Below are 23,790 nucleotides of genomic sequence, written 5' to 3'. Positions count from 1 at the left end.
CAGTGGCCATATGTTGGGGGCCCGACCTCATGTATCATGGGGCGCATTGAGCATAGGACCTACAAGGTCCCTTGAAGATTAGCTTGCACACAGGCAGTTATCCCCAGAGGTTCAAGACAGAGGCATGACAGGGATCCGGGGTAGAGATAGGCTCAACATCGACACAGACTCTGCTATTCCTCAGGAGTGGCTAACCCCTATCTCGCAGACCCGAATCCCCCACTGTGGTTCGGCATGTTTCCCAAGCATGATATTCTTTTGGCAATTCATGGAGCGGCTGAGGGTAGTGGTTTGCTTACTTTTTCTATTGGTTCCCATGGCAGATTAGAGAGATCCAAGCCTCCCATTGGAGGAATTCAATGGTTGCACCTTACAGCGGGTGAGGGTGATTGGATTTTATCATGGGCGTGGCACATAGACCCTCCACCGACCAAGGTGGCTAGGGAGAGATTCTGGCAACTATGGATATGGGAGAGCCGACCTCTCATGCGCCTCTAGTAGGACCCGGGAGAGTGGACTTGGCATGATCCTGCTCATTGGGAGGAGACACTGGATGCCCCCTTTTTTGTATATACAGCACGGCTAGGCCGCGCGATTCAGATGATGCCAGAGATTGATGGCACCTAGGCAGCAGCAGTACATTGGGAGTCACAGGGCCTCTCTCAGCATTTCCTCTCAAATTTTTGGAAGAGGCTATGGGACAGTTTTCGGCCTAGAAAGTTTACCCTCTTTCTTTGGCTGATGGCACACAAGAGCTTGGCGATTGGCACATAGCTGGCCATTGGAGGTCGACCAGCAGCTTGCACAAGGTGCGGCCGCCCTCAGGGAGTGTTGGCAATGGATTCTCCGCATCTTCATGATGGATAGGGCCTCAACCCAGATCATTCTTAGGGCACTGTCATTTGGGCCACAAAGGCTGAGGTTGTCAGGGCTTATGAGGAGGATGGTGGAGGGCTTGTCCTTCACGTCTCACCTCCGCATTTCGGTAGTACCAGTCACAACCCCATCTACTAACCATTCGAGACCGAGCTCATGTCAGAGATGGGAGATTTGTAGTAGCATCACAGCCTAGCATATTTGACGAGTTAGATGCAACGAAGCCATCGAGGGCGCCCACACTCCGCCTGCGGAGTCCATCAGGAGCATTTGGCTCAACATCATCCACACTCTCCGCGGTCAGTGGGGAAGTTGCAGAGAGGCTCTCACTACATGCAAAAGCGGCGGGAAGCTTTCTTGAGGCTCTGGAGGCCTGGCACTTTTCTCACCGATAGAGGAGGTGCTCCCAGTTGACATTACAGACCACCTGTGCGGTTATTCCCTCCTCCCCCCCCCCCCCCCCCCCCCCTCCCTCTCTTGTATGAGATAGCCTTCTCCTCACAAAGCGGCCAGCCGGAGGGGAAGTGCATCTTTCTCCACCCTTTTGATTATGTGATTCTCGCCCTCTACATGAGGCGAGGTTGTATATAACCCTTCATGGTTGTATTTGGCCCATTGCGGTTGTTCTTCATTAACTAATAGAAGGATCTTTTCTCGGAAAAAAACCTTGACTTTGAATGGAGAGGATGGGTGTTGTCTTGAAACCAAGTTTATGCATGGTATCCTCAGTCATCATACTCACTTGTGCTCCACCATCTATGTAGACCTTTGAAATCCTGTGTCCTTTTATCCAAGCATCCAAACTGGGATCCCACATCAGCTTGAGGCTTGAGTTTGATCAGATTTGAATGAACAATTCTTTTCTTCTTGGGTAATCTGACGCTAACAGCCCTACTCCATTGCCTCCTCATCTTTGGTGCTAACTCCAAAAGCTGAGACCATGTGATGTTTGGTCCTTCTCCTATGTTTAAGTCTTCCAAAAGGTTGTAGGGTTTTTGACCATGTCCTAATGGAAAATCAACAAGGGTTACCTTCCTTCTAATCCTCTTCTTCTTCTTACTTGTTTGCGGTTCCTCTTTGCATATCCACATCTTTGCCTTTGTCATCCTTTCCCCTTTTTCTTCTTACATAATCTTCAGAAGTTTCAGTTCTTTCTCCTTTCTAATTTGATCTGAGTTTCTTCTTTTGCATTGACATGAGATCAGCCTTTTCATTTGTTTTCTCATCATCTTCCAATTCAACTTCCTCAACCTCTATAATGTTGATGTTTCTGTCACCTCCCTGAATTGGCTGAACAGGTGAATTTACTCGAGCTAGTCCTCCTACTTCCACAGGCCTTCTTTCTTGCACAGGTGGTGGGGGTAGCCCACCCTTTTGATTAAACACCCTTCCTACTTGTTCCGGTCTCTGTAATATGGCTAGTCTCATTTGGACAGGAAGTACTCTCCCCGGATCTCCTCTAGGGTATAGACAATTGTTCACTCTATGACCTCTGTCATTACAATTGTAGCATGCATATTCCTGTTGTTGCCTCCTAATTGGTATGTTTTGTCCCCTTGGAATAGTCTGTCTTTGTCCCATACCTTGCATCATATGCAAATTCAGATTTTCCAATTGCTTAGTAATCCTCTGAAGTAGATGAGAGTCTGTGGCACATCCCTGATTTGTTTGATTAGTATCTCCCTAATCCTCTTCAGAAATATGATCCTCTCTATCCTTACCCGTAGTTATTTCCTGTTCAAATCCGATTTTCCTCTCCTTTTGCCTAGCTAAAGTAATGGCTTCATCAAAATTCTCAGAGCAAATTTACCCTGTACCTTACTTTTCAGAATGGGATGTAGTCTTTCTATAAAGCTGTCCTTTTTTAGAAAATCCGATGCAACTCCTTGTAGTCATACTTCCCACTTCTCCCATAGGTCCTGAAACTGAGCTGAAATGTGTAATATTCCTCTGAAGTCCTTTGTTTGAGTTGTTGTAGATGAGTCCAAATAGGTTCAGAAGTTTCTCTTCTCCCATACTTTGTTATGAAAGCTTTCAAAAACAGAGGCTAGCTATTCCAGATATCAGCTAGCAAGGCTCTGAACCATACTTTGGCTTCATCCTTCAGAAATAGGTGTATAGTCCTAAGTTTCTCTTCAACAGTATCCCTTCTTGACTGAAAGTAGAAAAGCTCCAGCTCATCCAAAAATTCTTGTACACTCTCACTTGATCCTCCATGAAAGATTGATAAAGATCCCATTGTTCTCCTCTTTGCAGCAGCAAATAAAGATCAAAAACAACCTTGGAGCAAGATACAAAGTTTGTCCTTAGTGGGAGGCACCAAACTAATGACTGAGTTTTTCTAGAGATTGCCTCTACACCTCTAGGAAACAGCAACCGCCAATTAGCTAAGCTACTTACAACCCAAGTCTCAAACCCAACACCTCCCTAGGCATCAATCTCCCAGCCACCCAAGCCTCTCAAACCACAAGCAAGGCAAGACATCTTCAACTCATGGTGATAGCTCTCCAAAGTGCGAGCAAGAGATCCTAGAGGAGGCTTGGAACAAAATAAACTAAAAAGCCCTTTCAAAAAAGAAAATGTTAAGTTCTATCCAAGGCTGTTTCTCTCTCTTCGCCACTTGCAAAGCCCAATTAATACCACATGAAAAGAACTGACCATGTAGATGTATAGGACATAAACAAAGCTCATGAGGATATGTAACAACATCCTCTACATTCACACTTCAAATAAACCCAATGAACTCTTCAGAAACTGATTCAGACACTTACAAAGAGAAATTCAGAAATTCAGAAAAATGATATGTATATATGTATGATCATATTTACAAAACTTGAGACTTCAGGCTCATGAAAAGACTCTAAAAGGAAAGCTGTGCCCTCAAGAAAACTCTCGAACTCAGATCAGATGTGTAAATTCTGATTCAGAAATATGAATTTTCTAAAATGTTGCACAGTCTCATATATCATATATTCTCAGCATACCAAAAGCTCAATAACTATCTCCAGAGCTAGCAATAACTAGGGACAGAGATCGTATATCTACAATTTCACAAATCAGTTTTTTTTCAGAATTTCAAAAAAAATACAAAGAGAAGGCTTCTTTCCCCGAGGTACAAGTGTGTGTAGATGTGGATATGGTAGATGAGGATATGGTTTCCTTGAATGAATTGCTATCCTGGACCTGCAAGAGCATGCTTCCTTATCTTCTAGAACTTTCTATCTACAAGTGGGTGTTTATATACATGTCATGTATGACCCTCATGTTGCCAAAATGGTCAAAACTCATGTTCCTTATCTTCTAGAACTAATCTCGAGCTATTCCACCTCAAAAGACTCCCAAAAGGGCAAGAAAGAGGTGCCTCCTTATATTTCTCCTTGCTAAAACCATCTCCATGATTCTAGCTACATGCGTACATGGCATTCAACTTGGCATCTAATGTGGCTTTTTGATTGGACATCTCATATCCTATGTGTACGACATATGCCAACTCAACCCAACATTTTAGGCTCACTTGCAAGTCAGCAAAACACCTATTTTTTCTGAAATGCACGGCTCGTCATCTTCCCCTCATTTTCACTAGACCAAATCTTGTGTGCAGCTTATGTTGATAATGTTGATGAAGATTCACACCCTGTATTTTAGTTGAAACCTCAAAGTGAGATAAATTCTGAAACTATCAACTACCATGTCCTAAAACCCTGATTTGGGCTTTTCATGACCAAGGTGGAATCCAAATCTTATGAAACTTTGCAGGGGTTTGCAGGGGTGTTTCCCATGATGTCTAATCTCCATTTGACAAATTCGATTCATGTTTGGATGTAAACCTAAAAATTTTCCTGTTTCAAAATTGTTGTCCAAATCTTATCCCAATGTCTTGAGTACCATAGCCACTAATCTAAGCATGATTAGAAACATAAATATTCAGAATTGCATGAAAACATGGTGAATGAGTTCCACATGAGTTGAAATTTGATGTGTAATCTCCACTGTCATGAGAAACTCCCTCAAAAATCAGATCAAAATTTGGTTCAAGATCCTGGTCTGACAACCCTTAACTCTCAAACGTATCTGTTCTAGTTTTTTGAATGGTTCAAATTTCCTTTTTGCTCTGATCTTCGGTAAACCTATGGTGAAAACTTAACTTCATATGTACAACCTACCTTGCAATCCATACTAGTCCGATTGGAAAAGGCCCTTGGATTTATTCAACAAACTCCATGTCCATCCATGTCCTTGGCATCTGTTTACCAGAAAAAAAAGGCATGCACACCATACAGAGGGATCAAACTTTCTTGCATCAGCAGGCTGCAGCCAACAAAGGGCCTCGTCAGACCCCACAAGAGCCCAACGGGAAGTAGTTTGGGAACCGCATGTCTATGAATACAACACTCGAGGTAACGTTTGCAGTGGAGAAACCCTTACAAGCATTTATCCCCGGATTCCCTTGGGGATTCGATATAACTTTCATACCCACCTCCTTTGCGCTTTGTTTGGAGAGACAATTTACATTTTCCCCCACAATGGAGTCAAATCGCTCGCAATGATTTGGAGTTGGTTAAGCTGCCAAGATGGCTCAACATGTATCCACTGCCTCCTCCCTTACAAAAGGGAGATCAGGAAAGTGTCTCTTAGGCCCCAAGAGGCTGCACCATAATGATTCCAATGTTGAGGAGATTCACTTTCAGGCAAAACAAGTGGATGGTTGTGAAGACAAATCTTCTAAACCAGTTTTCATGGGCTTGATCATCCTTTGGGACATGGATTTAGTGGATAATAACTCATGGATTCATTGGTGGCTTGATAGGGCACACTTTTTTGCTGTTCCATCAAATGGCAAAAATCAAAGCTGAATTATTTCAATGTCTCTGAAGTAACAAATTTATGAATATAGAATACACATTGGTACTTAAGAATATTTTTTTGTTAAACCCCCTTATCTATGCATAAATATTTTAGGTCATTTTACTATGTGTTTGAATCTACTAAGTCATGCACCATTGAGCCATGCCACTTTTTAGAGGAATCTACTCGAGGAAACCCTTCAAGTTGGAAGGTAAAAAGTCTCTCTTATAAGCCCATGTTCATGTTGGATGTTGGACTCACACACTCACACACACAAACCTGCACATTAGGGTTAGGTGCAGGGTAGAGAAGCTCACACACAGAAATGAGAGAGAGAGAGAGAGCCAAAAGTGTGGTATCCACAAAATGCAAGTCAACCCTTGCATGTGTGCCACATCCATATAATATAGAACTACAAAATATTATATGTGTCCTTTCACACTTGATGTCCAAGGGGAAAAACCACATGGGAAAAAGTGCCCTTGGTTAAGCCCTGTTCACACATAGCACTACCATAAGTGAGCATATGCCTACAAATCCCCCCTGTAGTGGAAGTGTGAACCTGTACAAGGTAGCAGATCACTCTCTGTATGAAAGTAAGCCCAAAGCTTTGCGAAAAGCTTCAAACTTTTCTCGAGGTAAAGCCTTTGTGAATAGATCTGCAACATTATCCTGTGTAGGGCAATAAGATAAACTGATCTCCCCTGCATGTAGCCTCTCTCTGACATAGTGATAATGAATCTCTATGTGCTTGGTACGTGCATGAAATACTGGATTTCGTGCCACGGCCATAGCACTCTGGCTATCAGTGAGAATGGTGGTGGGTGTCTGCTGACACTCACGAAGATTAGCCAATAGTCTCCTCAACCATACACAATCTACTGTAGCTGTAAAGACTGCCCTGTACTCAGCCTCACAAGTAGATGTAGCAACAGTGGGTTGCTTTTTACTCAACCAAGATATGCATGAGCTGCCAAGAAAAAAACAATTCCCACTGGTGGATTGCCTGGTATCATAATCACCAGCCCAATCTGCATCACTATATGCATAAAGCTGCAAGCTGCCCCCCCGGGATAGAACAAACCAAGATCCAGGGTACCCTTAAGATATCGAAAAATGCGTTTGACTGCTTGCCAATGCTTTGTGCCTGGGCTGTGCATGAATTTGCTCAACAAAGACACCCCAAAAGATATGTCTGGCCTCGTGTTACACAAGTAAATGAGGCATCCCACTGCCTGGCTATAAAGGCCGGCCTCAAAAGGCTCTCCAATATCATGCATAGTAAGCCTTACACCTGGTTCTACCGGAGTAGAAATGGGCTTACATTCATCCATGTGAAACCTTTTTAGCAAACTTTTTATGTACTTAGTTTGCTGCATAACAATGCCATCATCTGTATGCATAAACTGTATGCCGAGATAGCAGTGTAAAGGCCCCAAATCTGACATATCAAATTCAGCTTTCAAATCAGCTTTGAAATCTGAAATTTGTGCTTTGCTTGTACCTGTAATGAGCATGTCATCTACATACAAGATGACTATGAGAATATCGGCATTGGTTTTCTTCACATATAATGTGCTTTCAGCTGGACTATTCTCATAACCTTGGCTGGTTAGATGAGCATGTATCTTATCATACCAAGCTCTTGGAGCTTGCTTTAACCCATACAATGCTTTGTGCAACCTGCATACTTTATGTTCCTCACCAGGAACTACAAAACCAATGGGCTGATCTACATATACTTCCTCCTGTAAATCCCCATTTAAGAATGCAGTTTTGATATCCAATTGATGCACTTTCCATCCTTTATGGGCAGCCAATGCAATCACTGATCTTATTGTGGTCATTCTCGAAGTAGGAGCAAAAGTCTCTTCATAATCTATTCCCTTTTTCTGGGAGTTGCCTTTAGCCACAAGTCTTGCTTTGTACCTGTCAATAGTACCATCAGACTTTCTTTTGACTTTGTACACCCACTTTGTGCCAATTACATGCTTGCCTTTAGGCAATTCCACAAGATCCCATGTATTATTCTTCATGATAGAAGAAATTTCAGCTTGCATAGCTTGCAACCAATGCTCATTCTCATGTGCTTCTTCATAAGAAGAAGGCTCTTCTGAATCAAAGAGACCACCCATTGCGAATGCAGACTCCCCACGATGTACATTCAAAGCATGGCTGGAACTAGCCCTTGTTCTACCTGTGAGTGGAGCTGCAAGTTTGCTTTCTTGCAAAGTTTTCAGCAACCATCTTGGCACTGACTTGGCTGTGTCTATGGCTGTTTGCTCTTCCCTGACAAGATCTTCCACTTCTTCCACAGAAGGGGGCTGAATGGCTGGCTGGTCCACATGTTCTGCATGTGGATTTTCTTGTGTAGGGGCTGGCTGATCTGAATCCCCCCTAATTGCAATGGGTAAAAGTCCATCAAACATGTCCTGTATACCTGTATCATTATTTTTATACAAGCTGACCATGGGCTGTTCTGAATTTTCAGCAAATACCACATCTCTACTGACAAAAATCCTTCGTGTAGTTGGATTATAAAGACGGTATCCTTTGCTCTCATTGCTGTAGCCCACAAAAATGCATTTAATTGCTTTGTCATCAAGCTTTGTTCGGAGTTGTTCTGGCACATGGGCATATGCCAAACACCCAAATGTACGCATATAATCCACTGTTGGCTTTCAGCTATACCAAGCCTCAAATGGTGTTATGGTTTTCAAAGCTTTTGTTGGACACCTGTTCAACACATGAGTTGCACACATTATAGCTTCCATCCAGAATTTGTGAGGCAACTTTTGTGCTTTCACCATGCATCTTGCCATCTCCATGAGAGATCTATTTTTCCTCTCAGCTACACCATTCTGCTGCGGTGTATAAGGCACAGTACATTGGTGTTTGATGCCCTTTTGAAGCATATAATCCTTGAATGCATTTGACATGTATTCTCCACCTCTATCTGAGCGGAGTGTTTGGACTTTACATGCACACATATTTTCAGCCATTGCTACAAAGTGTCGAAAGCATGTAAACACATCTTCTTTTGCTTTCAAAGGGTAAGCCCAAGCAAACCTGGAGTAGTCATCAATGAATGTGACAAAGTAAAGATGCCCCCCTATGGATGGTGTCCGCATTGGACCACATACATCACTATGTATGAGCTGTAATTTACTTTCAGCTCTAACAGCTCCATCTTTGGGGAATGGTTTCCGTTGCATCTTTCCCAAAATACACCCCTCACATACATGTCTTGGCGGAGACTCAAGAGGCGGCATATTATCAACCATATGATGCTTCTGCAAAAGCATCAAACTCTGAAAATTTACATGCCCAAAACGAGCATGCCATAGCTCTGCATCATGCATAGCAGGAGTGTGGGCAGCCACTGTATTTGCATCATAAGTGCGCTTGTCATAGCTGTCCAGCTTATACAAGCCTTTGTATCGTGTTCCAGAAGTGACTATTTCATAACCCTTTGATGGGTCTTTTACCAAACACTTCCCATCTTCAAATTCAACCTTTAAACCTTGGTCGTTTATGGCTGAGACGGAGAGCAGATTTTTCTTTATTCCTGGAACATACAATACATTTTTCATACATATATTGGCACCATTGGCTGCAATAAGTATGACATTACCAATTCCCTTTATTGGATATGTGGTATGATCTGCACATGATACAGTGCGGCCATTTGAAGCATAAACCAAGTGCTGAAATACATCTTTGCATGAAGTGATGTGGCTCGAAGCACCACTATCAAAATACCATGATGCATTCTGTCTGTCAGATGCAATGCAAGACATATCAGTGTCCGAAGCACTTGGTGTGTCACTAGTGCATGTGACCAAAAAAGTGTACTCTTCCTGGATTACATTAGCTGATTGCTGTGCTTTGTCATCCAAAGAGTCTGCTACTGCATTGCCTGCTTCTTTCTTTTTCTCTTTTGCAATCCTTTTCCTACATTCACTGATGTAGTGTCCAGGCTTATGGCAGTAGTGACATTTGCCCTTCTTTTTGGGCTTGTTTGCATCCCCTTTGTCAGACTTTTCACCACTAGAAGAGGGCTGTCCATGACCAGCCTTGCTAGACTATTGTCCCCCATGCTTAAAGCTCTTTGCTTTACCCTTGTCCTTGGCTGTAAATGCCTTTTCTCCACCACGGTTGCTCGATATGTTTGCTCTTGTTTGCTCTTCCTGCAAGAGTAAACCCACGAGCTCTTCAAAAGTGACAGGATCACCACCTCCTCTCATCGAGAGGTTGAGAGAGGTGTGAAAGCCCAAGTAGGAAGGCGGTAAAGAATGAAGAGTGTTGGTGACCATCTGTCTGTCTGGGATAACCTCATCAATGTTGAGCAATTGTTCCTGCAAATCTTTCACTTTGGTGAGATGATCTGCCATGGAGTCACCCTCATCCATAGAAAGAAGATCCAATTGCCTTTAGGCAACTCTTGCCTCGTTGCGTACCTGATACATTGCTTCCAATGTGTCCCATGCAAGCTTCGATGTCTTGCATGAACGAATGTGCAGAATAATAGTCCTTTTCACTGAAAGGGCTATCAATGACATGGCCTGTGCATCTCTAGAGTCCCATCTTTTCTGCTCTTGTGTGGGAGCAGGATCTACATTAGGAGCTCTTTGAGCACCTCCCCTTTGAGGCGTGGCTGGCTGAATGGTATGTGGGCGTGTGTCATCACCACACACGATGCCCCAAAGCCCTTTGGCTACCAGCAAATTACGGATCATAAAACTCCAGAGGGAGTAGTTAGATCCATCCAGCTTGTCCTCCTGGGTGAGCACACCAAATACATCCGTAGCATTCTGTGCCATGTCAACAAAGTATAACTGCAAGCAAACCAAGCACCAATGTGCACTGCCAGGCAACCAAATGTCCTGTGCAAATGTATGCCTGCAAACCAAAGCAAGTGTAAACCTGCACCAAATTGTCCAATTACACACAATGTGTATACATACGCGACAAATCGCAGCTGTAATGCTCAATTACATGCTCCAATCAGAAAATCCCCAATTTTTATGCACTCCAATCGCTTCAATGTGCATCTAATTGGCCAATTTTCACAAAAGCCCCAAATTTCTGCAAATGTAAGAGCTCCAATTTGCCAATTTTGACCTCAATTTTGAAAACCCCCAAATTTCTGCAAATAAGAGAGGTTCAATTTGCTGATTTTGACCTCAATTTCAAAAACCCCCAAATTGCAGGCAAAACAAAATGCCCAATTTTTTCAATTTGTCCTGAAATTGATAAATTCCCCAAATTTCTTGAATCCTGTACCACCTGCAAATTCAAATCTTCCTGGCAAACCCCCAAAATTTGTTGAATCTGTCTGCAAACCTTATTTTGTTTACTGAAACAAAGGTACGTGGGCAGCAATGTTGCACAGCCGGGGAGACGTTGCAGGTGGAGATTCAAGGCTGCTGCGTGTACCTGGCAGCAAGGTGGAGGTGGAACCGTGCAAGTGTCGAGGAGAGCTGAAGTGGTCGAGGTTTTGTAGAGCATGGGCATTGAGCAGTCGAACAAGTGGGAGGCGTGCAGGTGTCGTGCGAGCAGAACAGCGGAAGCAGCACGGTGCTTAGGCGTCGGGCGAGCAGGCGCTGAAGGTGACAGGGCCCAGCTGCAGGTGTCGAGCGAGCGAACACCCGCCTGCAGCTCATTAAGGCTGGTGCAAACAGCAGAGGCGACTGGAGTCTTTACGCGCTAGGCGCTGGCGCCGGGCAAGAACAGCGACGCGAACAGCATACGGGCAGGCGAAGGCGGGCGGTCAGAGCAAGGCGAGCACTGGTGCGTGGAGCGAAGAGGCGACGCCCGACGGGTCGACAACCGGAACGATGCTGGGCAGTCGAAACGGACGGAGCTGACGAGAACGGAACAGCGACTGGGGCCTGGGACGACGTAGACGGACGGACGGCAGCGCTGGAGCAGGACCGTGACGGAGTAGCTGTCGGACGTCACGCAGCGTGGCTGTGGGCAGTACAGCCGCCGGCTGGGAAGGGCGGTGCCGCCCGTGAGCTGGGCGGCGGTGGTGGGTGGAGCAGTTGGACGGAAGCCACAGACGGACGGACGTCGACGGAAAAACACAACATCGACGGAAATTCGCAGTCGACGGAAAAAACACAGCGTCGATGGAATTTCACAGTTTTTTTCTGCAGATTCACACAAGCACTGCTCCAGGGCAAGCTCCCAGCTCTGATACCAAATGTTGGATGTTGGACTCACACACTCACACACACAAACCTGCACATTAGGGTTAGGTGTGCAGGGTAGAGAAGCTCACATACAGAAATGAGAGAGAGAGAGAGAGAGCCAAAAGTGTGGTATCCACAAAATGCAAGTCAACCCTTGCATGTGTGCCACATCCATATAATATAGAACTACAAAATATTATATGTGTCCTTTCACACTTGATGTCCAAGGGGAAAAACCAAATGGGAAAAAGTGCCCTTGGTTAAGCCCTGTTCACACATAGCACTACCATAAGTGAGCATATGCCTACAGTTCACCTATAGTATGAATATGTATAGGGTAGTAGATCACCACTCACCAAATGGGAGTAAGCTCAAAGCTTTGAGGAAAGCTTCAAACTTGTCTCTATGCAATGCCTTAGTAATCGATGTGCAATGTTCTCATGTGTAGGACAGTAAACCAAATTGATCTTCCCTACATGTATCTCTATGTGCTTGGTGCACGCATGGAAGATTCCATTCCCTGATACATCCATGACATTTTGACTGTCAGGAAGGAGAAGTCGCCGAGAGAAGGTGTTCCAAAGCCATAGATACCATCAAGTACTCCATGGTGCTGGTGTAAGGGATAGGAGTAGGTATCTACTAACTCCCACAAAGATCTGCCATCAATCTCCTTAGCCACACACACACTCAACTGTAGAAGTGAAAGCTTCCATGTACTCAGCTTCACATGAAGATGTAGCCACAATAGGTTGCTTTTTGCTCAACTATGATATGCATGAGATCCCAAGGAAAAAGCAATTACCACTTGTGTTCTGCCTTGTGTCATAATCACTAGCCCAATCTAAATCAGTCTGAAGTTGAGTCGAGGGCGAAGCGAAGACGGAGGGTCCTGCAAGAACCAAGCTGCACGAAAAAGCGAAGCCGGGAGGGGAAGAGGGGGAGGGGCGGAAGACAGAGGGGGAGGGACAGAAGATAGAGATGGGAAACGGGCAGCGGGGAGTGGGGAGCGAAAGGGGGCGGGAAAAGCGCGAAAGGGGGGCGGGGGCAGGCAGGGGGCGGGACGCGGAGGAAGGGGGGAGCGGGGGGCGTGAAGGAGACGGGGGCAGGCTGGCAGGGGCGATGGGCGCGAAAGGGGGGGCGAGGGGCGCGAAGAGCACAGGGGCGCGGAGGGGGGGGTGCGAGCAGGCGGGGAGAGGCGAAGGCTCGAAGGCGGGAAGGGGGGTGCGAGCAGGCGGGGAAGGGCGAAGGCAGCTCGAGCAGGGAGGGAGGGGGGGGCGAAAGCTTCAGCGAGCCAAAAACTTAATACATTCCTTTTTATTGACTCACATACACTTCCTCGTGCAAGTCCCCATTAAGGAAGGCTGTTTTGATATCCCATGTGGTGGTAACAGAATCATAAGTAAACCTAGGCAGAGTATAGCAACTAATCTTTGTCACCCCCCCTTTCTCCTAGCTAGGGTTTATGAAATCTTAGAGTTTGGAACACACAAAATAAAGGAAAGAATACACATTTTGGGGGATGAGCCGGGGAAAGGACCCTTATTGACTCAAAAGAATAGATTCTAGAGGGCATAATCATCATCTAGCGTGTACGCATAATCATCATCTAGTGAGTACTCTTCTGCAGGGAAAGAGATTTGCACAAGATTTGATGTGACTGTATCGATGGAGATGTCAGCTTCTTCGTCTTCTTCAGGATCTTCAAGAGTTACCAAGCCGGCATGGTGCTGCACTTATTCTTTTTCAAGCTTTTTGTAGCACCGAGAGGCTTTGTGCCCCATACGCAACAATATCGACATTTTATACACTTGTTATTCTTCCAGGCTGGAGTAGCATAGTAGAAGCGGCTAAAGGGTCCCCAAGGATTGTCATGTGCACAGTGTGTATCTACCATGTGCTACATGCACGCAAGACTAGCTTCGAGGTTTGGGGAAACTTGGAGCTAGGCAGGCTGATTGGCGAGCTGAGTTAGGGATAGACTAACAGGTGGGCACCCAAGTATGGACGGGCGGGCGCCCAAGTGTGGACGCCCGATGACCGGCCAAGAGCCTATAAAACGGTGGCCAAGGTTAGTCATTAGGATATATAGAGTCTCGCGAGTTTGTGAGAGCTCTATGGTCTGGAGCCTAGATCTAGTGCAGACGTGCACCTGCTTTATGCAGCCGAGGCCGGCGCAATCTCGAGGCCCACGAGGGTAGCTTCGTGGCGGTATGGGACGTCACGAGGTAGAGGCTGGTCAGTACATCAACCTAGTTAGCTCAGCTCGTGGCTCGGTGGGGACAACCAAGACTGTGGGCTTGGCTTGCCCACGACTGTCATGGTTGGGAGGTGAGTCAAGCCTGCACCCCCTTCTTGTTTGTTTGTTTGTTTGCAGGTTTCGAGTCTTGAACTAGGAGCGTTCTACGAGGAGATCCTTGGGGATTTGACAGTGGTATCAGAGCATGCCTCGTGAACGAGCAAGTCGGTAGGTAGAGAAGATGAGGTCGAAGAAAGGTATGTGTTCAAGAAGCTTGCTGTTTTGTTATACATGCTGCTGATTTTTCAGAAAGTATGTGCTTTTTCCGTCAAAGAAACCCAGGATGATGGAGATGGTGGTCTAGAAAGGGTTGATTGCTTTGCAAGAAGTAGGTTGAAGACGCTTGTGCAGTAGTATGCATGAGTCGGGTGAGAAAAACAGAAAAAGCACGTAGCTTTTTGTTGAACGCGAGAGAGACTGAGAGACGAGAGATGCGATTGTTTTGGAGCTGCTGGTCGTGAAGTGTTGCAGGTGGGCAGACATGCGGGCAGGAGGCTAAGCAGTCGGCCAGGCCTACGTAGGCCGGCGCTCAGGCCTACGAAGGCAGGCGCCTTGGCCAGGCAGGCCGGCGCCCAAGCTACGCTAGCAGCCGGCCATAGGCGGCCAGGCCTCCGTTGGCAAGCGGCCAAGCCTACGCGGGGCTGGCGCTGGCTCCCGCGTACAACTAGGTACACCCGCACGCAGCGAAGCTCGCGACACACTCAGACGGCGGCGGCGAGGGGCCAAAAAAAAAACAGCAAAAGCATCCGCCCGATTAGGCGCTTTTGTTTTTTTTGGTTTTTATTAAACTTTTTTTTACAAAAGTTTAAAGGTTCCTATGGTTCAACATGTTTTTTTTTTTTAAGAAAACAGAACTTATATATATATATATTGAAAAAAAAAACACAAAAGCAAAAGCTCAAGTAGCTTTTGGGGCAGGCTATATAAAACCCTTAAGTGGGCTTCTTGCCACACATCTCTCAAGTTTTCAAGCTCTCAAGCTCTCAAGTTCACTCGCATTTTTTTGTGCAAGACCGAATTTTCTCTTCGCTCGCCCTCTTCAAGATGTCGACCCAAGAATCGGAGTTGGAGCCCCTTGTTGAACACGAAGGCTTGCCGGCTACGGAAGATACCGATGCCGATCTTTTTGACGATTGTGTGTCAAAATCAGATTTCCAAGAGTTCAAAGTAGCTCTCGAAGCTTCTTCGTCGGAACGTCAAGCACAAAACGCAGCCAGATGCAAGCTTTGCAAAACTCCATCGCTCTCTTGACCACTACCCTCTCTACTCTATCGGGTATGGATACCTTGGCCTCTGCTTTAGGCCCCAATATTACTCCGGAACAGTTCGGGGGCGAGCATAAGCAAAGTACCAAGGAGATCGTGGGCACTTGGCTACATAAGTGGCAAGTTCACTTTCAGTTTCATCCATATGATGATGGAAAAAAGATCTAGTTAGCTGCAGGTTTCCTCTCAGGCAAAGCTTTGCTTTGGTGGAAGGAACTCAACCCTAAGCCAACGACTTGGGCACAATTCCAAGACGTCTTCAAGAAGGAATTCCTCAAGAAAGAGGATGATTATGATGTTGTTGCCCGGTTTACAACTTTGACCATGACCTCGCAGCACCTCACTTATGAGGTCTACCTCCAGAAGTTTAGGGACTTGCAGATGAAAGCTACATAGATGGATCCCACTACTCTTTTGGGGTTCTTCGTAGCTGGTTTACCAGACTCATACCGTTTATAGGTTAAAAATAACAAATGCAAAACATTTGACAAAGCCATTCATTCAGCTCGTATCTATGATGATACAATGGTTTCTTCCAAGTCTAAACCCGTTACCGAGCAGGGGAACAAGCATAAAAGAAAGTTCTCCGCACCTATGGTGAACACAATTGAAGGCAAGTCTTCGGGCCAACCTTCGAAGAATTCAAATTCGACTCCAGCGAAGAAGAAACGACTCCTCAGGGCTTTAAAGCTCAAGAAGGAGGGACGTTGTTTTATCTGCGAAGAAAAAGAACACATACGTAGCGAGTGCCCAAAGCAAAAGGGTGCAAAGACCAACACAGGACCCAAGCCAAAGGCAGCTAACCAGTTGTCTTTGACAGGTATGTCAATTACTGTACTTTCTCGCTCTAGCACTTGTTCTGATTGTCTGTTCAACTCTAAAGTATTTGGCTTGCATGATCTTCTCCGCGTTTATGGAGAAGTGAATGGCCATAAGATTCACATTCTTCTAGACCCTGGCAGCACACACAACTTTGTTAACTACAAACTTGTGCAGAAATTGAGTCTTGATACGACACCCAGCGATCATACCTATGAGGTACGCCTACCTGCAGGTCGGCAAGTATGGGATCGAAAGGTGGAGATGCTTCCAATCCAGATTCATGACTACAAAGATACTCTAGAATGCTATATTATGCACCTAGAAAATGTAGACTTGTTATTAGGGATTGAGTGGTTTAAAACTCTTCAAGTCCAAATACATTGGTCTAGTCATATTTTTTCTTTTCAGCATAAGGACACCCAGTATAGTATTTTAGGTGATTGTATACATCCCTCTCAGGGACCTCTTGTAAATACAATTGATTTTGGAAATATAATGGATTCTTCTTTGTATACCGCTTTCCATTGTGTATTGATTCCACTTTCTTCATTTCTCATACCTTCCATGGATTAAGTGTGTTTGGAAGCAAAGAATTACAGAAGATACTTGATTCGTTTCAAGATGTATTTCCTAAGGAACTGCCATCGGGTTTACCACCTGAACGGGCAGTAGATCATCGTATTGACTTGATCCCTGGTGCCCATCCTATCAGTATTCCACCTTACAGGATGAGCCAAGCTGAGGAAGATGAGTTGGCTAAACAACTCGAAGATTATCTGAGGATGGGCCAGATCCGTCCAAGTAAATCACCTTGGGGTGCACCTGTGTTGCTTAGGAGAAAGAAGGACAACACCTGGAGAATGTGTAAAGATTACAAGAGATTGAACAAGCTGACAATTAAGAATCGTTATCCTCTCCCTAGATCAGATGACCTGATTGACTGGTTAGCAGGAGCGAAATATTTCACTAAGATAGATTTACGTACTGGCTATCACCAGATACGTATTCATGAAAGGCATGTCGAAAGAACCGCCTTTCGGACTAGGTATGGCCGTTACGAGTTTCTCGTATTATCTTTTGGGTTAACCAATGCTCCAGCCACTTTCCAGCAAATGATGAACGATCTTTTTCGTGAACATTTGGAAAAATTTATGGTTGTGTTCCTGGACGATATTTTGATATATAGTCGTACTCTTGAGGATCGTGTTAGACACCTCACGATTGTCTTATCTATTTTAAGACAGAATCGACTATATGCTAAATTAAGTAAATGTGAGTTATTTATGATCGACATTATTTACTTGGGACACAAGTTCACTCGAGATGGATTGAGCATTGACTATGACCGAGTTTAGAAGGTTCTAGACTGGCCTATACCGCGTACAGTGAAACAACTTCGTTCTTTTCTCGGTTTTGTTGTTTTTCTTCGGAAATCTGTACGAGAGTACTCTCAGCTCACACTACCGATGACCGACTTGTTGAAAGGTCGTGGACGTAAGTCCAATCAGCCTATCATTTGGAATAAAGATCTAGATATGGACTTCAGACTTTTAAAAGATAAAGTCAAGGAAGCACCTATCTTAGCATTACTTGATCCTAGTCGGCCTTATGTTCTTGAAACTGATGCCAATGACTATGCTATCGGGGCTGCTCTATTTCAAGATGGTAGACCCGTTGCTTTTGAAAGTAAAAAGCTAGACGACACTCAATCTCGTTGGCCAACCCTTGAGAAAGAGCTTTATGTTGTGATTCATGCTCTCAAGGTTTGGAGACATTATTTATATGGCTCCAAGTTTGTGGTATTGACTGATCATCAGTCAATCAAGTATATGTGTGACGTGGATGATTTGAGAGGAAGGAAAGCTCGTTGGGCTGAGTTAATGCAAGATTTTGATTTTGAGATTCGTTATCGGAAAGGGTCCATGAATAATGTGGCAAATGCGCTTAGTCGAATTAGAGAGGTGAATACTTTGTCATTCACCGAGATTTCTACTGACTTATTTCAGTCATTGAGAGGACTTTGCAGGACTGATAGTTATTTTGGTCCATTTTGGCAGAAGATCCAGGACGGGAGCTCATTGATTGACCAAGACTCAATGACTGAGCAGTCTACCATTCAAGCTGCAGGAGGCCAATGGATGATTCGGAATGGTTTACTATTCCGTAATGACAAAATTTGTGTACCACAGATCCCGGACATTAGGTCCAAGATTCTTAAGGAGTGTCACGACGCCCCTTCTGCTAGACACCCTGGGGTACACAGGACACTATCGTTAGTGAAACACACTTTTTATTGGCCAAAGATGAAAGGGTAAGTAGAAGATTATGTTCTCAAGTGTCAAATTTGTCAGGCAAATAAAGTTGAACGCTTTAGACAGGCTGGGTTGTTGCATCCTTTGCAAATCCCAAGTAATAAATGGGAAAGTATTTCCAGGGATTTTATCACCGGATTGCCAACCGGATTGCCAAGAACACATCAAGGCCACGATTCTATTTGGGTTGTGGTAGATCGCTTGACAAAAATGGCTAGATTTTTACCGACCCCGTACTATTACAGCTACGCAATTAGCAAGGCAGTTTATCGAGCAATTGTTTAGACTGTACGGATTACCGCAGGACATAGTCAATGATAGGGACTCTAAGTTTACGAGTGATTTTTGGAAACTTGTTTTTGAGAAGTTGGAAACAACTTTGAACTTGAGTTCCTCTGATCATCCTCAATCTAATGGCCAAACTGAAAGAGTAAATAAGATTTTGGAGGATATGCTTCGAGCATTCCAAAAGACAGAGTTCATGGGAGGATTATCTTCCTATGTTAGAATTTGCATATAACAATACTAAGCATACGAGTACACGTTTTAGTCCTTTCATGCTTATGCATGGTTTTCAACCTAGATCACCAGGATTCTCAGGACTTTAGCATGATACAGCACGTAATTTTTTGCAAGATATGCAGGAAATGTTACAAGTTGCGAAGGAATCTATTAGAAGTACTCAAGACCAAGACAGATTTTATTCTAATAGACATCGTTCACCCAGAGAGTTCTGGGAAGGAACGATGGTGTATTTGCGAGTTCCGAAAGATTCCGAGACTTTACGGACAGGTCGATCTCCGAAATTATCCCCTAGATTCTGTGGACCATTTCGTATTACACGACGGATTGGTGCAGTTGCATATCAATTGGATTTGCCTTCTCATGTGAAAGTCCATCCTGTATTTCATGTCAGTAGACTTAACGAAGTACTGGGTAGAACAGATCGGTTAGTTACTCCTCAAGAAATTATAGATGTCGAGGACATGACATTTGTTCTGCACGAACCTAAAAAGATTCTTGGATTTCGTGAAAGAAGATTGCGTAATACACTTATCACGGAATACAAGATCAAGTGGAAGAATCGTGTTGAGGAGGACGCTACATGGGAGACATTAACTACTCTTCAAAGAGATTACCCTGGCTTTTTAGTGAGCTCAGGAGTGAGCTCTTAGAGGAAGGGGAGTATGTCATGTGCACAGTGTGTATCTACCGTGTGCTACATGCACGCAAGACTAGCTTCGAGGTTTGGGGAAGCTTTGGAGCTAGGCAGGCTGATTGGCGAGCTGAGTTAGGGATAGACTAACGGGCGGGCACCCAAGTATGGACGGGCGGGCGCCCAAGTGTGAACGCTCGATGACCGACCAAGAGCCTATAAAAGGGTGGCCAAGGTTAGTCATTAAGATATAGAGAGTCTCGCGAGTTTGTGAGAGCTCTATGGTCTGGAGCCTGGATCTAGTGCAGACGTGCACCTGCTTTATGCAGCCGATGCCGGCAGCAGTCTTGAGGCCCGCGAGGGTAGCTTCATGGCGGTATGGGACGTCACGAGGTAGAGGCTGGTCGGTACGTCAACCTAGTTAGCTCAGCTCGTGGCTCGGTGGTTGGGGACAGCCAAGACTGTGGGCTTGCCCACGGCTGTCATGGTTGGGAGGTGAGTCAGGCCTGCACCCCCTTCTTGTTTGTTTGTTTGTTTGTAGGTTTCGAGTCTCGAACCAGGAGCGTTCTACGAGGAGATCCTTGGGGATTTGACAAGGATGGCTCAAAGCGGCTAATGCCATGCATACTCTTTGTTAAAACCGCCATTTGATCATTGTACTATGTAGTTTTGATTTATCATGTATCATTGATTCATTTTGCCGTTGTAACCTCTTGCTTTAAGCTTTCACTCATCACTCTTGATTGTTCATCATCTATGAATTGACATTTATCATTGATGATTGATGTAATTTGTAATCTCGTTTTTGCAAAGGCCTCGGCCTACGAGTCAAGACTTGAAACTTGAAAGTTACAACTCCATTTTGGAGTTCTCTCATTATATTATGTTTTGTACATCTATAATTTCAATGTATTTTGATTTTTTTAAACAAAAAAATCAAAAGTGAAGATATGATGTGGCATTCCCCCAATCCCCCGAAACGTTCCCGTTTCCAAGGGTCAAAACATTCCCCCGTTCTCATTTCTTGGTAACTTTGACACTAATCAACAGATTAGGGATCTAATCCATCGGGGTTAGAGGAGCCCGGTATGAAGGATTAGCAAGCACATACTTGGCTAGGGTTCCTGAATTGATAAAACAATCTTAATAGCCTTTTATGGCTAGTTAGCTATTTATGGTATAGTTATCACTATATAAGTGAGAGCTTGGGTTAGCAGGCAGATACTTAGCTAGTTCATGGATAGGGTTCCTCGATTGATTAAACAACCTTAATGGCCTTTTATAGCAAGCTAGTTATTTATGGTGTAGTTATCACTATAATAAGTGAGCTTGGGTTATTATGACAAATAGTTGTGTAGATGCACCACAGAAGGTTTGGCTCGGACCAAGAGACCAGACGTGATCATGCCACGCACATGGTGAGTACATAGGTTGGTGTGTCGAAGGCCCCTACAAGCAGGCTTCGGTGGTATAGGATGCCAGAGTTAGACACGGGCCTATGGGATTGTGCAGGAAGCCCTAGCCTTGGCTCGGGGGAGATCGATGGATGCCGGTCGCGAGCTAGCATGCTACCTCATGGTTTAGGACTAACCTTGGCTTTCATCTCTTTCTATCAAAAGTGATTTCTCTTCTGAAGTTGTACAAGGTTTTTTTGGCGTCAAGGATTGCATCTGAGTCATGTGTCAGAGAGACGAGAAGAGCATTTTTTTATGAGCAACGTAGCGAATACACTGCAACGGCCTGAAGTGGCGGAGGGCTGATGGCAAGTGTAAGCAAAACCAACTTCTCTTTATGTTTTCTCCCACATATGTGCTGGGCTTAGCACACACTCCAACCGCCATGCAAGGTGGTGGTGCAGGGTGGTGGGCGTTGCCAAGTTGGCCCACACACTTGGTGGGGACGGACATTTTCTCCCCCTCCCCACACCATGCATAGACGTGCAGCATTATCTCCATTGGTTGGGCGACCTGTCATAGTTAGACCTTGGCTTTTAATACGTTGTCCGGCCTCCCCACACTATGCAGAAACGTGGAGCATTATCTCGTTTGATTGGGCGGCTGGTCATCATTTGGACCTTGGATTTTAATAAATTGTCTAGCCTTTTAAGTACCTGTTACAACACATTAGTACATAACAACCTTACAAAAATAAAAGAGTCCTAGGAGAGATACTTACCATCTACAAAACACAAAAGGAACAATGTGTAAGGCCCAAATAAAGTCATGCATTCCCATCCACGGGAGTTTCAGGCATTCTTGGTCCTGTGGACATTCACACACAATAAAACCAAGCAATGTCCACACCAGAAAATAGGTTCGTGCACGCATGTCACAAGTCAAGCAATTTATTCACAATGCACTGTTGTTCGAGCAAACTCCCATCTTTCAAAATTGTACACCAAAACATCATGGATCCAAGCATTGGTATGAAACCTTTCTGCCTATAAAGACTGTGACATTATCTTATTATGGAATGTACAGAAGGAACAGAAAAGCAAGCATGGGAAGATTGATGTTTTACTTTACCCACTCCACAAGATTATGTTCATCCAGTCGTGTGTTATCTATAGACTTCTGGCCAGAAATAAGCTCCAATAGCACCATACCAAAACTATAAACATCACTTGCAGTGGTGAGATGCTCCCTTAGTATGTATTGTGGATCAATATACCTGCCAATAACAATCGAAATCAACAGCCAGAGACACAGAACAGCAAACGCTTCTAATCAGCAGACAAAATTTTTACATGTAGGCTTTCTTAAGTGCATCTCAAGTTACACTATACAAATTAGAGCAACCAACTCAAGACAAGGTTTCAAAGAATTACTACCCAACTGTTCCAGCAGGTCTAGTGGCAAACTGTGTCTCAAACTCAGGGGCAACTTTTGAGATTCCAAAATCAGATAGTTTGGCAACCAGATTGTCATCAAGAAGGATGTTGCTTGGTTTCACATCCCTATGAATCACTGGTGGATCCTGCATAACCCTTCAGCTTCAGATGTGATACAAACAAAATGGGTACACAAGATGCCATGCAAACACGCGTGCGCGCGCGCACACACACACACAAGAAGATTTTAGGACTACCGCAAATGAATGCAGATACTCCAATCCTTGTGCGACTCCTATTGCAATGTCGAGCCTCCTTAACCAATCAAGTTCAATCCCACTCTGATTCCCTGCAGGTAGAGGGTAAATATGTGTAAGCTTCTTGTACAGCCAACACATTAATACAGAAAAATGCATACCCACTGTCATAGGGTAAAAATACACAAAATCCCGAGGTGAAAGTTGAAAGAACAACGTTTTTCAAGTCATGTAAACATACTAAATAGCAGTGTATGCAGGTTCCCATTTGGCATGTATTCGTAAACAAGGATCTGCACATAGAGTTTTATGAGCTCTCTCTCTCTCTCTCTCTCTCTCTCTCTCTCTCTCTCTCTCTCAGAGGCCATTTTCTGAGGCTTACAGAGGATGGATTCATAGAGAGGCAAGTGTACCTGGATGTTTTCATGTCACATGCCATGAGGACCTACTCCTATATCCGCATGGCTTTTAGTTCCCCCCATGCTGATGAACCTCAATATCTTGTTGGTCATGCATGTGGTCTTCCATCAATAGGTTGAAGCCAAAAAAAGCACTCAAAAGCCTATGGTCACAAAATCTCCAGCACACACGTCCACTTGAACTCTATGAATAAAGGGAGTAGAAGAGAGAACTTGGTTGCAATCAAGATGTGGAGAGGTGAAAAAGAACCACAAAAAAGCCCTGGCTTTCCTCCCTAAAAATCATCCCTAGAAGGCTGCATATTTTTAGCTAATTGCTGATTGCTTTTGCTTCTTTTTTTCAAGTCCACACTCCGGCAGAAAATCAGACATAGGTGATGGTCTCAACGGACACCATGTGGGCAGCCGATGACTAGGCAGACAGCATGTAGGCCAGCGGTAGTCTGTGGATGGCACTTTCATATGGGCAAGTGGACTGAACTGTTTTAAGACAGGGTTGTGGCATGAGGTTG

General features: G+C 44.6%; 1 protein-coding gene across 6 annotated transcripts in view; it reads right to left on the bottom strand.

Moving 5' to 3' along the window:
• The window catches only part of LOC147623850 (uncharacterized), a 73,442-nt gene that overhangs the window by 10,062 nt on the left and 39,590 nt on the right, over positions 1-23,790 (bottom strand). For 3 of the 6 annotated variants that reach the window (XR_015269222.1, XR_015269223.1, XM_086820488.1), the window contains exons 17-20: positions 23,101-23,152; positions 22,860-22,951; positions 22,603-22,748; positions 22,298-22,442 (exon numbers count right to left, since the gene is read on the bottom strand). Coding sequence is in view for 3 of the 6 variants with exons in the window: in XM_086820488.1 (XP_086676614.1) it covers positions 22,298-22,442; positions 22,603-22,748; positions 22,860-22,951; positions 23,101-23,152 (435 nt within the window). In the remaining 3 variants the exon portion in view is untranslated. Of the gene's footprint in view, positions 1-21,947; positions 22,034-22,292; positions 22,443-22,602; positions 22,749-22,859; positions 22,952-23,100; positions 23,153-23,790 lie in introns of all 6 variants that reach the window. The other 3 variants (XR_015269224.1, XM_086820489.1, XM_086820491.1) reach the window with 3 other exon arrangements.

This window comes from Cibotium barometz, chromosome 26, assembly GCF_041138505.1.
Source record: "Cibotium barometz isolate CiBa-2024 chromosome 26, ASM4113850v1, whole genome shotgun sequence".
In the NCBI taxonomy this organism is placed as follows: Eukaryota; Viridiplantae; Streptophyta; class Polypodiopsida; order Cyatheales; family Cibotiaceae; genus Cibotium; species Cibotium barometz.
This window is presented reverse-complemented; position numbering and strand designations above follow the sequence as displayed.